The sequence below is a fragment of the Acanthaster planci genome, linkage group LG13, assembly GCF_054643075.1.
Source record: "Acanthaster planci isolate LZ-2023a linkage group LG13, COTS_SCS, whole genome shotgun sequence".
NCBI classification, from domain to species: Eukaryota; Metazoa; Echinodermata; class Asteroidea; order Valvatida; family Acanthasteridae; genus Acanthaster; species Acanthaster planci.
In genome coordinates this window covers 11,935,476-11,949,648 of record NC_141789.1, presented here as the reverse complement: position 1 = coordinate 11,949,648, position 14,173 = coordinate 11,935,476, and the positions used below count along the sequence as shown (strand labels likewise).

General features: G+C 42.5%; 1 protein-coding gene across 5 annotated transcripts in view; it reads left to right on the top strand.

Annotated features, from left to right (window-relative positions):
* Positions 1–14,173, top strand: part of LOC110983110 (adipose-secreted signaling protein-like) — a 50,348-nt gene that overhangs the window by 5,192 nt on the left and 30,983 nt on the right. For 2 of the 5 annotated variants that reach the window (XM_087144636.1, XM_022242070.2), the window contains exon 2: positions 9,853–10,101. In XM_087144636.1, coding sequence (XP_087000762.1) covers positions 9,853–10,101 — 249 coding nt within the window. The other 3 variants (XM_087144637.1, XM_087144638.1, XM_087144640.1) reach the window with 3 other exon arrangements.

Sequence of the window (14,173 nt, the reverse complement as noted above, 5' to 3'; positions counted from 1 at the left end):
ATGTACTGCATACTACGTGTGTACTAGAAAATACATGTATACTGTACGTGTTCACTGTTTGTGCCGTAAATGTACAGTGAATCTTTCCAGGCATGCTCGCATTCTCATTGTTTCATGAAGTACACATGATGTACCAGTTCATGTACACATACATGTAGATGTATGCTGTTAACGGGAGTGCAATTTCATATACCCAACCGGTATTATGCTTGTTTGTTTGGGATGGTATCTCACATTAAGGATTGTCGGATCCTTCTGTCATCCCCACCGTCGAACACTGTAAACTGCCGGCATCACTTTTTTTCTTAAAGCTTGATCTTGAGTTCTTGGAGAGAACAATTCGGCATTTGGAGACTTTTGAAGCACTTCTCACCAATGTTTATCCCTCCCTCCTCCCCCTCCCACTAACAAAGATCTAAAACTTTGTGCACATTAATCACAGAGAAACAAATGTATTGATCTCATCTATGCAATTTCCGTAATCTGTTGGCATTGATTCAACTCCCCCCCTTAATTTTCTTCTTGAATACCCTGAATCGCCATGGGCAGTATTTTCTGTAATGCATTCCACACAGCAGCTATAGGATTTCATCCTGCGCTAGGTTGGCCTAAAACAAGGCCAATTCAAGCAGACTTAACATTTAAAAATTTCCTTGAATCTGTTGCTTCGGGAAAAGAACAAGAGGGGAATGGACAGGAAACTTTAGAAAAAAAAAAGATCAAAGAGAAAAACATGTCCCTTCTCGTCTGCAAGTATAAGATTCGCAGCGTCTGACATCTTGTTGATTTAAGAACCTAAGGGTCCTTGGGAGTTTCACTGGCTTCGTGAAGGCAGCTCTGGAAGATCGTGTTTCTCCTTTTTCTCTCTCTCTTTTTTCCCTGGTCAGAAGAGGAGACTGATAGTAAGATTCTCTTTCGTGTGGATTACCGACAAATATTATTTCAAGTCGGACACGCTGCAGCTGGGAGTTAATGTTTCATGGACTTCTTGTGCATGCATGTATGGTACATATGCGTACATGAGTTGAACAGAGCCTGAGGCCACGCTGTTATTGCTCGGTGCTGCCAGGTACACGTAGGTGTACGGTGAGGGCACTGTTGTTTTGCCGTGGTTTTTAAATTGCTCTGAAAACTGATGCAAACTTGAGTTTGGGTTACAGGTCCTGTTTTGCCCACTTGAGGGGGATCAAATGCACAAGTACATTTCAACATCCAGTACATGTACACATACAGTTTTGCTTGATTCGATTTGGTAATTTGGTACTAGAGAGGGTGTAGTCAAACCTCATCAATAGCAGGTCCTTTGGACTTTACAGATTACATGTACGTGTAACAGAAACCTTATATTATCAGGAGTGAAAATTGGAGAACAAAGGATTGGAACCTAAAATTTCCTTGTCAGAAGCTGAATGCAGTATCAATAGTCCTCTTATTATTAACATGGTTTTGGTAACATTCCCCTATTTCTCATGCAGTCTACCCTGTACACTTACATGCCACTGAGGACAATAGACTGACTTCTGAGGACAGGGAGACATCCTTTGTTCCCTCCGTGGTCTGTCCTCTGGTACAGCATACATGCACATGTACATGACAGTTCAGCACAAGCCCAAAAGCATGGAAAAGGACAGTAAAGAAGTGACAACATCTGCAGATCAGAAGTCATTTTGGGTCCAACATCCACCCGGAAAGTGCACCCTTGTGGGACTTTTGGGGGGGGGCCCTACTTGTGACAATATCCATTGATGGTATTTAAACGTCACTTCTTTTTTTTTTCCCAAGATGCTTTATATCCCGTGTAACCACATCTCACAAATTACAATGATGCGCATGGGCCAGGGATTGCTGGTCACAAAACACCAAGGGCAGGGGCCACCTCTCTGTACTCGTTTTGGGTACGTGTACCGTACCTCGCTGGCAGGAAATATCTTGACAATTTGCTGGCCACCTTAGCCGGGGAGATTGAGCGGTCTTTGTAACCGGAGCCAGCTTTTTGCAATCTTGACTGATTGGATTGAGATTGGTGCCAGGCCGTTATTGGCCGTGGGTCCGCTGGGACCTTGCCTCATCCCTTGGCTGCAGCGAGCAGGGGTGGATATTCAGTATATGTGGGACTTGGGAGATGGATGGAGTCGACAAACACCTTGTGCAGAATCTCCTCTTCCTCTTCAGCATTCTGTCAAGATGCTTTCACTTGTTTGTTGATAACCCTGTTTCCTGCACTCGAAAAGTCGGCTTTGTATTTCAGCAGCGATGAGTGCCGAGAAGCGCAATTGCAAACCATTGTACATGTACATCATCAGTGCATTTCATACCTGGTTTTGCCCTGACGTTAATATAATGGCGTGTATGTATACATAGGTGTACATGCACTTGGACTGGCAGAAGTAACATTGCTGAAAAAACCCACAGGTGCTGGCACTCATTCTGTTCAGAAGGCTAAGTTCTTTTTCCTGTTTTCTTCTTCAACTGAAAAACATTCATTACTCGTGATGCCCATTTCAAATCCAGGAGCCAGATAAAATAACCACTGAACGCTGAACAGAAATCAAATAGGAAAGGTGGACAAAAATTACCCCCCCCAAAAAAAACCGGCTCACTTAATCAAATACACCATAGGACTCAAATGAATGTGATTTATTATTACTTATTCGGCCAACACAAAACAGCGCAACAGAATATTCATGGCAATATGCAAACAATGAATTATACATGTTTTAACAAATTAATAAAATCTTCTATAGTACAACATGCATCTAATGTCACCCTGATGAGGTCTCACCATCTCATTTGGGAAATTATTCCATACATGCACGCATGTACAGGACGTTGTATACTTTTGTGCACATTCTGTAGTACCTGCATCTTTTATAAACATGGCATAATAATACTTTTGCATATTGCTTAAAATTAGGATAGTTTCATCAACATTGTATCTGGCAAATGTTTGTACAAGTGATCAAGTATTCGCCAGTCAGGAGAAGCAACCGGAAATCTCAGTCAGTGATGTGTATGATATTCCAGCCAACAAATAAAACCCTGTATAAAGTCTTCGCTATTAATCATTCTCAGTTGAACAGCATCCATTGTTTTCATTTCATACCTCTGTTAATGCTCAGCTCTGGAAGTAATTTGTTTGCCTGTGAACCCGAGCACGACTTTTGGTTTGAAGATCAGTCTCCAAATTGCCCCTGCACAATTCTTTTTTTCAATGCTCTCTCCTGAAGCAGAGAAGGTAAGCCCTGACTGGCATCCTGTTATCCTTGGAACTGTTGGTACGTCAGTAATTCAGTGAATTTTTTTCCCCTATATATCCGGCAGCTCATCATGTGGCTCGTTAGCGTCGTGTTGATGTCAGCCACGGCCTGTGGAGTGGGTCCGGCAAAAGTGCAGTCGCAATTACGATCCTGCCCACCGCACCGGAGTGTGTGGTAGATGGAAACAGCAGAAGAGACTCTTGGTGTACATGTACATTAGGAACCCTTACCAATCCAGAACAACAACTTCGAGAATGTTATTCAGTACACAGTACATGCTTGTAATTTTTCCCCAGAGGTTTTCCAGTTGAACCCTGACCCCACGAAGTGTTTTACAAAGGCAGCCTGCAAGGCTAAATGCAAAGAATGACCACAAATCAATCAAGAATGTAATGGAGGGATGTATGTGACAAAATTTCCAGATTGCAATGCAGGAATAACGAATCAAGGGACTTCAGAAAAGTAAAATTTAATAGAAGGATGTCTCCATTGTGTTATAGCCCAGGGCAACAAATCAAATTAGAATATAGTAGGTACCAGTACCGTGCATGTGCACTGTACAGTTTGATGGCCCGGACTTCAAACCTGCCTGATAGTTCATATTGCATATTGTTTTACTCCAACATCACCTTCCCTGGTATCCACTCATGCTGGATGTAGACAATACCCTAGACCAGACCCAGCGGTATTTTTTCCCAGGTTATAGTTTTCCATATTTTCTGCTGTTAAGATGGTCTAAAAATGTCCTGCTCTTCTAGGATTAATCAGTGTTTGTTTTTTTATTTAAAAAAAAAGATGCCATATTAGTACCTTTTCAGCTGTCAAAATCTATGAAAAGTCTTGTGCAGTGCAAGTTTGTATTTTATTTTCTTCAATTAATCCCTCTGTGTAGTGAACTTCCCATTATTCTGTAATCTCAGAACAGTCAGTTTCATCGCTTTACCATCTTCGTTGGGCCATATTGATTTTTTCCAAGCCTTAAACCGGTACATAAACTCAGTGTTCATTCTCTGTTTAAGTTTGAGTGCTCCCCTTATCTATCCACGGCTGAAATTTAATATGTCAAAAGTGCAAGTTACAGGAGGTGTTCTGAAACTGACTCCTTTATGTTTTCCTATTTGGCTTAATGATGAGACGAGTATTTTAGTCGTTAGTTTACTTCTAAATGCATTTGTCCAAGCAGTGCACCATTCAGCAGTTCCCTTTAAAATAAACATTTCAAAGGTCAGATCCAACATTCGTTTGGACCACACAAAAAATCAAAAATCCACTCCTGGTTTTTAGCGGGCAAAGTTTGGTTGATAACTCAGTTATCACACCCGGTTTGAGATTAGAGAATACTTCCAACCACTTGACCTGTCGGCTGGATCTGTTAATTGATTACGTGCAGTGCAGCATTGCATATGGACAGGTGCGTCTGCAATCCCACTGGTTAGTTATACATTCAGAATTTCGTAGCCGGTGTATCAGCAGCTATAAAGAACCGCGTTTTACATATTAAAGAAGAAAACACAACCATTTATATGTACTTAGTGGTACCTGCCTGTACATAATATTTAGTGCTTCATTGTTCAAAGACGTGAATACAACTACGGATACCGTACCTCCACATTACTTGTGTTCATTCTGCCTGTCTGGGTCATGTCTGCAGCAACAAGTATGTACTGTACTCATGTTGTTCACATTAACAGCAGGGACCATTAGAAACGGTACATGTGTGGGATTTGTGCATGAATGTGTCTTGAGGAAATTTGCCAGTTAATTTAAATAACCACTTGGCATGGTTATTTTATCGGACATGCCATAAGCAATGTGCATTTCAAATCAAAATGTTCATGAATACGTACACTATACCGCTACATGGGTTCCATACATGTACGTGAATGATTTCTAAAATACATGCATTTGTGCTGGTACATGTACATGTACATGTACAGTAACTGCACAAAATGGCAATAGGGTTGGTACTCACGTGCTGGTACATGCAGAGTACGTTGGGGTCCAAAATGTTATCGGGATGATTTTCTGAACAAAAGATACGGTACATCCCCCTCAATGTGGTTACTATGTACCCGAGCATTATTACTAATGGTCCCTCATCAGTCTTGGCGTTGTAGACTAGAAGTACATGTACGTGTACTGGTAGAATACCATAGAAGCCATGTCTGCTGTGGTACATACATGTACATGTACATGTACAATGCTGGTGCACAGGCAGCATGCACCCACTGATTGCTTCTTGGAGTGAGAGTGTCACAACTTGCCAAACTGTGCACCAGAATGTGTATATGTATAACATTCGCACGAGTGTGGTGCCCACTCCAACACAGCGGCGTCTCAGGTTCTCCAGTTTTATGTTCACCCATGTGTATATATTTATAAACTTTGTGCATGTGCTGGGAATCTGTGTCTGAGATGGACTCCTCCAGTCGCAGTGAAAGGATGCAATTGAATTACATGGAATTGTGTCCTCTCCAGAACTGTGCGCTCTTGCATACTGTCCAGTATAGCTGTAATTGTTTACCATGGGGCAATGTACTATGCAGCGATGTGAAGCCATCTGCATGCACAGCAATGTGATTAGAGGGGAGTGTTATGTTTAGGAATTTTTCTTTTCTTCTCCTCTCTGTCTGCATGCATGCCTTCTTTCAAATATTCTATTTACCTAGGCCATTTTTCCTCGGGGAGGAGGGGAGGCAGTCAGATTAACTCCCTATTTTGGCAGCCAATCTGTTCACATGAGTTGATTTTTTTAGAGCCTTTTTATTGATCAATGCTAGTTAAAAAGCAATGGAAAATTCTTTAAAATTACAATAGCACTGCATTTACATGTATGCACCTGCGTGACAGTACACTTGAGGGGTAGATGTAAATTTTCCTGAACTCAGTAAATAAGCTAACTGTACTTTCATGCCACCTCCGTGAGACAACCATACATGTGTTTGAGATCTCCATTAACGTGACGTGAGCGACAGGTGGCACTAGGCAGTCTGGTAGTCTTCATTATAGACCCTAGATCAAGTCCGCACAGATGGCTGTAACATCAATAGTGCACATGCGTCATCATCATAGCTTTTGACACATTGGATGTCATTGTTCAATAATTGCCGGTAGTTCAGAAACAGAAACCGACACATTCGTACGCAGGTGTACAGTGTACATGTATTCAGAATTCCATGCACTTGTACAGGTCTGTACATGTACAGTACCAGTACAATGTTTGAAGGTTGGGCGTTGGGCATAGAACATGTACCGGTATGGTGTAACTACATGTACATGTACCGTGGAGGGTGTCTGCTTTTCATCCATGACAAATGCACTACGAATTTAAATGAAATGCTGTCTCCACTGTCAAACCTGCACATTAGTAGAAATTTCCCAAGGAAATTTCTGTTTCTAAGTCCATTTGTACCAGCAGTGCTATCAGTCCACTTGGAGAGCCTTAGATACTTACGGGTCAGACATGTACGTTTCTTATGCATGCTGATTCAAAGATCTAAAACTGTGACATGCTTGAAGATCCTAACACACCATCAGTAGCTAACATACACTGTACATCAACCTGTAGACAAACTGCTAAACCATGTTGAATAATCATTTATTAAGTCCCAATTTGGGCAGCAATTCAGCATGTCCTCTCCTCCATTTATTTGATAATGGCCTATTTGCTATTGAGTGGAGGACCAATCGTCCAATCCAAACTCAATTAGTCTCTTATTCAGTGACACTGACAGCACTGTGGAGCGGCTGATGTAAACAGCTCTCATGGCCATCGGTCGTCCCCAGCAATACTAATTAAGCGCCCAAGAATTGCCGGGCTTTACATGAAGAGTATGTACATGTAGCTGAGTAACTGATATTCAATTGATGTACGTGTACGTGTATTTTATATGCTTTAAAGCAACACTCACAGGCGTGATTTGTCATGATTTTTTTGTCCATGTTTCAGGCTTTCGATGATGGATTTTTATACATGTAGAGGTTTAATTTCGGTTTTTTGTTAGTAGTGTGTGAATCCCATCTGGTAGAGAGTACCGAAGCGTGACGTCGTTTTGAATCAAAAAGTGTAGTACAAATAAATGGAATACGCACCCGTGTTGGTTTACGCGCTGGTTCTTGCGCTAATGCCTTTTACACACATAATTGTGCACGTGGCGTAGTCACTGTGGTACTCTCCAGTACATGTACTTCACTTTCTATTGCTTGGACATCTGGTTTATACTACTGATGGTTTTCATCGTTGAGGTCTTCCCATAATGAAGATGATGCATTTATTTTCAGAATGATGGGAGCGTTTCACAAAGGTGCACCTCGAAGAGTTTGCAACACGTTGGCCAGTCACAGTGTGTGAAACCTGTTGACCCAAGGCACGTTTGGAAAGGGTTGACGGATTTCACATATTGTGATTGGCCAAAGTGTTGCAAACTCTTGGAGGCACGCTATCACCCGTATTGATCATTTAAAATGTCACCTGTTTCCAACGTTCGTCAGCTCTTTTCTTCTTTAGAAGTTCTACAGATTGAGTATTTACCAGTGTAAACTTACAGGAGAAACCGGATTAGTCTAGCCAATACAGTGCAATCAGCCAACAGGATTTTGGAGACATGGATCTTTGTAAAGAAAAAAGATTCACTCGCACCAGTATAACACAAAAATCTACTCAAAAAATGCATTACACTGTCTTTGAATAATTGAAATATTAATTACCATTTTGGGGGAGAAGGCTCGCGGGGTAAGAGTTGCCTCAAACTTTTGATTTGCCTTTCTCCTCCAATCAGAACTTTCCATTTGTTACTCTCCTTGGCACAGGAAGTAATCTACCGTAACCAAACAAAATCCTTCCTTCCCACTTCCCCCACGCACACATGCTGGAAATACTGGTATGCAGTCAGGTACCCATGAAAGCCAATTCCGTTCATGCCTGAAAAGGTTTTATTGTAACTTTTATGACAATTCTGAAAGGTCAGTCATGTATTAAAAGGAGCATGACTGACGATTGAGGCACTGCCGCTGCTGCTGTGTGTGTGTGCACCGTACAGATCAGCATGGTTGTGACAAGAAAGTTCTTGTCTGCATCAGACAGCATTATTGCACACATGTATGCACTGTTGCATGGACATGTACATGAACTGGTACGTATGTGTCTATGCAGGCCAGTAACGGCAATGCTAGTCTAATAGAAAATTAGAAAATCAGTTTACCTGACAAGCCTTCAAACAGTGAACAAGGTGCAGGGATACATGGTACAGGCCTGCAATATTTGGCAGCATGCTTCGCAAAGGTAATGGAATGCAAACTTGTCTGTTTGTGCACAATGCAACTGCAGCATTTCCTAGTTTGGTGAGTGTACGGCTCGTCTAAGGAGGTGTTCTGCCAGACAGAGGAAATTCAATTACATTGCAAGAAAAATGGAGGACTACGTGTATATATGTAATGTGCAGTACCTTCACCATGTCTGCATTATGAGTACATGTGAATCCGTAGAGCATGCCATGACCGGCCAGCGTACTGTAATGCACATGATCTTATTGGTATGTACAGGCACCTACATGTACCGTATAGTGCATTTTCTTTGACGTACATGTACATACCAGGTACATCATAATGTACGGTACTCCAGCATGTACTCGTTCATGTTTTTGCAAGTTTACAGGCCTTCATGTTCTGCATTTGCAGTAAACACCTGAGCATGACCTTTACCTGAGAGTAGTTGAACTCAGCATTACGTTTACATACACGTACGTTAACATGTACAGGTACACATAAACGTACATGTACATGTGCAGTATGCAGTCATTGTACAGTCGTGTGCTGGACATTATAACAAGACTAGTCATCTTCTAGCCCGAGCTAATTGCCAGATGGATGTGTGATGAGCACACAAAGAAAGAGAAATAGGCCGATGGAGACCATCCTTGCACCATTGTGCTTGATGCCTTATGAAAGGAACAGAACCATCTGCAGGCCAGGGTTGCTTGTAGGAAAGACAAATAGACTGCTGGAAAGTATCGATTTTTATAAAAGCAGCCATGTTTTATTGAAACAGCACACTTACGAAGTGACGAACTCTAAGCAGGACTGTGCATATAGATGTACTTATGCCATACAAACTACTGGTACATACACTGTACGGTAGTTTAATGTATGTACATGTACAGTGTTCGCCTGAGGAACATGTACTGCATTCATGTCTGAGGCGTCCATGTATAGTAGAATTCTGAATGAATTAGAGATGAAATATTTTTTACAAATCAACGATGTCTTTTCGGTGTGGACACGGTGTGTACATGCACTGGTTTGTGTATGCTTGGCACAGGCCGTGCTTAGCACTTACGTTTGATTTCTGTTGGAATGCACGGTACAGTGCGTGTTGCACCTGGTTGAAATGGACCCCTCCAGCTTTTCCTTTCTTTGTCGGTGAGGGTGCTCTTCTAGACAGAGCGGACAATGGTATATGAAGTCCCAGCCCGAGTCAGTTGAATCAAGATATCACAGACGTGTCGGGAGTTTTGTACATTTATCTTTGTCCTCAAAGATGCAAGAGTCTTTAGAATGCATCCCTAGTTTATTTTCTTCTTACATGTATTGTCCTCAGATAAGCCCCGCATCACGAGGCCTCGAGGCAGCTCCCGCGTCCACTTCCCGGAGGACGTCCACGACCCAGAGATCCATGTCTCGCGGGAGGCTGACGGCATGATTGACGTCAACCTGGGCTTCCTGCAGTGCAGCCACCGCTACCGGGTGTGCTTCACGGTGGGCGACTCCATCAAGGGAGACGTGGACATACCGCTGCAGGACAAAAGCACCGGGGTAGTGGCAGCCGAAGCCTTCCCGACACAGAACGGTTGGTATTTTTTACGGGTTGGCCCTCACCACATTAGGGGGGAGTTTTCTATTGTTAGGCCAATTACAATTGGTCAGAGTTATGGGGACTTTCTGTTGCCCCCACAATGTGTTTTGGCCCTCACAAATATGATATTTTGACAAGTGCATGTCTCCACAACTGAGACACACTTACATGTGTACATGTAAGTGTGTCTCCCCAAAACAGTTGTGATCCCCAAAGTGTTTACCATGCAAAACTTGGGCCCCACAACCACAGAAACAAGTACTGTACATGTACAGTACGGAACATGTACCCTATACCCTACATGTACATCTGCACTGTAGTGCAGTGAACTGAATTGTCATTTTTCAGTTGAATGTACAAAAGTAGTGCTTTTGCTCATTAGGAATGCATCTTATTGTATGGAGTAAGTGGGACTTTACATGTACATGTACTTCAAATGTTGTAAAGCACTGATTCCGTATCTGGCTTACCGTACATGTACATGTACAGTAAAACCTGAAGAGTACTTAACCCTAACACTCCTCAGTCCTCCAACAGGTGAAGGATTGAGGAGTGTTAGGGTTAATGAGTAAAGGGTACTGTGTACATACATTGTACAGTTCTCAAGTGAATGCAAGAGCAAAGCAGATTTCACTTTGTACTGGTTTATGCTATTCACCATTGTCAGCCCAACATGCACGCTTCTCTTCTCTGCCTTTAACATTTTGAGACTGTTTGCCGTAGAGGTTAAACTGCCTCAAGTGATGTCAATGAAATGCCAAGGCAATTAAGCACGTGAAGCGCGCGTTAACGTTGCGGGTTTTGGCAAGGAGGCACGCCTCTTCTCAAAGCTCTCTTCCTGTTGTATCTTTGCTCGCACTTGCTGTAATCTCCAGGTGCGCTTGCCCTGTGAGATCAATGCATGCGCAGGCAGGCCCCTGGTCATCAAATTCTCCCTGCCTTGAGTGCGTGAGGTTGCATTACACTGGGCATGTGCATTGAGGCGGGCACAAAGACATGCGACCGCCTGCACTTTTATCAAGTTCCCACCTTCCTCTCCATCCTTGCAGCATTTGTCCAAGAGGTCCAGAGGGGAACTACGTGCCGTTCATATGTGTCAAGTTTGAGTCATTACTTGAAACTGAACTTCGTTTAAGGTGAATTAGAAATTGGTGGGACCTTTTGGATAGCAGCTTTACATTTCACGCATGCCACACCTGTAAGTACAGTATTCGTACATTATGCGCGTATCCATATTTTGTTGAGGATAACAAACAGCACAGGGGGATTATATTCCGCGGTAAGTGTCAAATCGATGTACATGTACAGTGTACATGTATATTGTGACAAAAACTTGCAACATCCTGGGCCTAAAGTTTAGTTCAATATGACTGTAATCAGAAACCTTATTAGTATCCTAATTTGCGACATGTTCATGTACTAGTTCGTATACTGTACCGGTACATGTAAATTTACCGAGAGCTCATGCTTGAAAATTGATCGCATGCAAGTGTGCATACATACACATGTACATGGAGGTGACGCATGTAGAGTGTGGAGGTATAAAATTACGCTATTACTTGAAGCATGGATACCATGGGGTGAGTAGACCACTTAATGCAATCACTACATGGATTGCAGAGAGATTACCATCACAGTCCATGAAATCATTTTCCTCAGTCAGGCGTGCCGGTGGATGCATGTATAAAACATTGCTGGTTTTTGTTGAATTACATCACGGACCATGGTACAGTACATAGGCCTACATGTACTCGTGTACATGGAAGTGACACTGAGATTAGTCATGGTTAGGGTCGGAGGGAGGACTCTCTTCCCCTATGGAGACAATAGACGGGCACGATACAGGTACTCATGTAGGGGATGAGGGGCCAGTGAAAATGGCCCAACATCACCACTGATCGCTTGTCAGAGTCAGTGTGTGTTTTGTCTGACATTTCACTCGCAAAGTGCTTTGTTAGCTGGCATGTACACACGCAACACCGTACATGTAGTTGTTTCCGGGAGGGGGGAATGTCCACAGCCAGTCATGCGTATCCTCACACCCTGGTAAAATGCCAGGGTGGAAGGGAGCAGGGAGGGCTTGGTGAGTTCAATTTTACTTTTTGGCAAAGGGGAGGGTCAGGTACACGTAGAATATGCCTCTGCACCATTGGTCATATAAGGCTGCGACCAAATCACTTGGCTATGGCTTGAAGTTTGGTAGGACTCTATGGGAACTGGTTGCAGCCACTTCTCATAGAGCTGTGTGTGATTTCAAGCCACATCCAAGTACATGTAATTTTGACACGGCTTCAGAACATGATGCTAGGAAATATGAAAACTCAAGATCCTTGGCAAAGGGAGGGTCGGAAATATCCTGTTATAAAGGGGAAGAAGGACCTTCTGGCATATGTGTATATTGATCGGTCTCTGTGTCTTGGAAAAAAAAACAAGTTTGCGTTGCAGCACCCGTCTGCTAGAGTATACATTGTATTTGATCAACGTGTGCAGTTCATGTGTGCATTCATGCTATATTTGCCCACGTGTTCAGTACAGCCAGCCAAGTCAAAAGAGCAAATGGCATAAGAGCTTTCAAAGTCAGAGCATATGCTCGTACAGTGACTGCATAGGCCGAAGTGTGGGGACATGTCCCTGTCCCCACTACATTTTGTCCCCGCCAAATCAATGCATTGAGGAGTGTACATGTACATGTACATCTACAGTATCTCCCCACATCTACGGAACAAGTTTCGGAATGTGGTACTCTGTGGAGACCCAGGAGAATGGGTTAAATAGGTCCCCACTAGGAATTTCTAAAAGTGTATTGGTCTCCACAAGGATTTCATGAAACTGATATTGGAAATCGCTGAAAAAGGAGAAATTTTTAATGTGTCACAATCTGTCACAAATTGAAGTGTTTCATACCGGTACATGTATATTAGACATTCGGTGAAAACTTCAGCCCAAGAGAGTGATTCATGTTGAAAGGGGAGCATTTTGAAAACATCGTTCCACAGGCAACCGAGTTAGCGCTGGAGAACAAAGCCATGTCTCCACAAGGATACAAATTTTTGAATGTACATGCATGTACATGTATGTGTTTGCATACCGGTATGTACTAGTACATGTACATGTACATGTATGTACTGGTTATGCATGTTTGAAAATGTTGGTCAAATTTAGCATATTTCCAAAATTTAAGTGAAGGTTCGTGTTAAATTTACAGGGCGCTCAAGTTTACTACACCCAAGAATTTTAAACACAATACCCTTGTCCGTCAGCATTGTGTTATCAGTTGTAATAATTATATGTTTTTTTTTGTCCTGGGAAGATGTACATGTAACCTGGTTTTTCTTTGATTAATTGCATGAACAGGTGTATTGTAAAGTACATGTACATGTTCAAAGTGACCGGATATTGGGGTTAGGGTACGTGCATTAGTTTGACTGGTCAAAATTAAACGCGTGCTGTACATCGTCCAATTTTGTTTTTGTATTCTATCCTGCTTTTCTCTGCTTCGTGAGGTAATTTAATCTGTGTAGAAAGTTCCAACTGCACGGCAGAAAGACGAAGGCTGTTGTACATGTACGTGTCTCAGTTTCAGTGGAGCTCCGGTACCCACTCCAATATTGGTTCAATGGTTCCTGGATATGAACATGACACAGCTAGCAAGAACCTGTCTTCTCCCCCCCCCCCGAAAAACAAAAAATATACCCCCCAAAAAAATGGAGAGGGACCCTGGAACGAAATTTAATTTTGAGAGTCACAGACACGCTTCGTCATCTTGGCTCGCAGCGGGGCCCAAAAACAGCATCCTGTTAATGGACATGCATGGGAGAAAGGTTGATTGAATAAAGTGGGATTTGAGTTTGCTAACCTGCCATTCTGCTGGTTAATATCGGAGTGGGGAAAATTGGATTGTTAATCGCATTGGCTGCCTTGGGAACATGTGGAGATTATTGGCCGGCATGCACAGGGTGGCGCAAATCGGCTCACAAGGGTATGGGGAAAAACTGAAAAGTAAAAAGGGAAAAAAAATAACAAAACAAAGTGAAAGAGAGGAAAACAAAAGTAATGAAAGCAGATA